This window comes from Laetiporus sulphureus (assembly GCF_001632365.1).
Source record: "Laetiporus sulphureus 93-53 unplaced genomic scaffold LAESUscaffold_320, whole genome shotgun sequence".
Lineage (NCBI taxonomy): Eukaryota > Fungi > Basidiomycota > Agaricomycetes > Polyporales > Laetiporaceae > Laetiporus > Laetiporus sulphureus.
The window spans coordinates 308-1,673 of NW_024468826.1; the positions used below are offsets into that span (position 1 = coordinate 308).

A 1,366-nucleotide genomic window follows, 5' to 3' on the forward strand; every position below is an offset into this window, starting at 1 on the left:
CGGACGACCGCAGATAATGTGAGAGAGGGGGGCTGGTACACGGCAGATAGGGCTCAAAGTATAGCCCATACACAGAGGGACTCGCATTGGTCGTTTTGAAGCACACAACGCCAGCTCCCGTAAATCCTTCCATTTCCATTTCGTCTCCTCTCTAACACACTACTAACATGACTTATATGTCTACAGCACACAAGTCTATCTGGCACTCACCTTTTTCCGCTCAGTAATAACCATTTCCGCCGATTCCGAACCGCGTTTTCATCGTCTCTCTCGCTCCCTTTCATCCAATGTGTTCCCAATCAACGCCCGCACATCCTAGCCCACTCTGTGCCCATCTGAAAACCATCCTGGCCCTCCATGATAGCATCTTTTTATGTGCACAACCAGCTCGCCGCCATGGAGATGGTCATTTGCCGACCCAGTGCGAAGGACGCGCCATGCTTGTTGACCTCGTGCTTGTCGGGCAGGGTAAGCGTCTTCTCAAGTCTGCTCTCGGTCGACGCTTTCTGACCATATCGGATGAGATCAGTAGAATGAAGACCTGGAAGGAAAGATCAGCGTACCTATCGACGTTATGGACGCATGCGCGCCCACGAGCTCCGCAACTATCCACGGTAAGCACGGATGGCTACGCCATGGCTTACGTTCGGTCAGGATCGCGTGAATATGCTGAGCGCGCCAGACTTGGAGGACATGCGACCGCTTCAAGGCATGCGATGACTCCGTGCGACCGTTATCCGGCGTGGATTGGCAAGCACCATGCAGGCTTGACATCGTGATGGTGAGTTTTGTTTGTACCGTGGTCCGGGAACATGTCGCGAATGGCATGATGATCGTGTAGGTTGATATCGTGAGCAACGCGAAGCAGAGCATGACGCGCGTCCCGGAAACGCGGAAAATCGAGGGCACATGGGAGGCCGACGCGATGGTCGACAATCTACCACCATGTTACATCTCCGCGGCACGCGCTGGGTAGTGAACTTGCTCGAATGACGCTGTGAGCATCCGTTGGGCCACAGGGACCATCGCACGATAAAGTGCCGGCGCACGATGCTGCAGCGGACGGGCTGACACCAGCTAGACAGCCGGTAGCCTGTCGCTCATCTGCGTGGGGGCGCAAGTCAGGTCTGACGTTTCTTGCTGGATATCTTGACGGTCGAGCAGACCGTGTCGTCAGGCTCACGACCTGGGGGGATAATATGACGGTCGGGCACGCTCTTGACGAGATTGCGCAGTGTTTCGTGGGCAGGCATTGCTGAGAGCTCGAGGTGAGTGCCAGGTACCGGCAAGGATGTCGGATGAGCCATGGGTTTGTACAGAAACCCTCCAAGACGACCCAGCCAGTCGTGGAGGTGGCAGCAGTAGC

At 55.8% G+C, this 1,366-nt stretch overlaps 1 protein-coding gene across 1 annotated transcript; it reads left to right on the top strand.

Annotated features, from left to right (window-relative positions):
- Window positions 1-396: 396 nt before the first annotated feature.
- Window positions 397-976, top strand: LAESUDRAFT_765573 (uncharacterized protein; the record flags this gene model as incomplete). Its single annotated transcript, XM_040913727.1, has 4 exons — window positions 397-468; window positions 533-614; window positions 675-781; window positions 842-976. 4 exons carry the CDS (start codon window positions 397-399, stop codon window positions 974-976), a joined length of 396 nt encoding a protein of 131 aa, XP_040757145.1.
- Window positions 977-1,366: the final 390 nt, after the last annotated feature.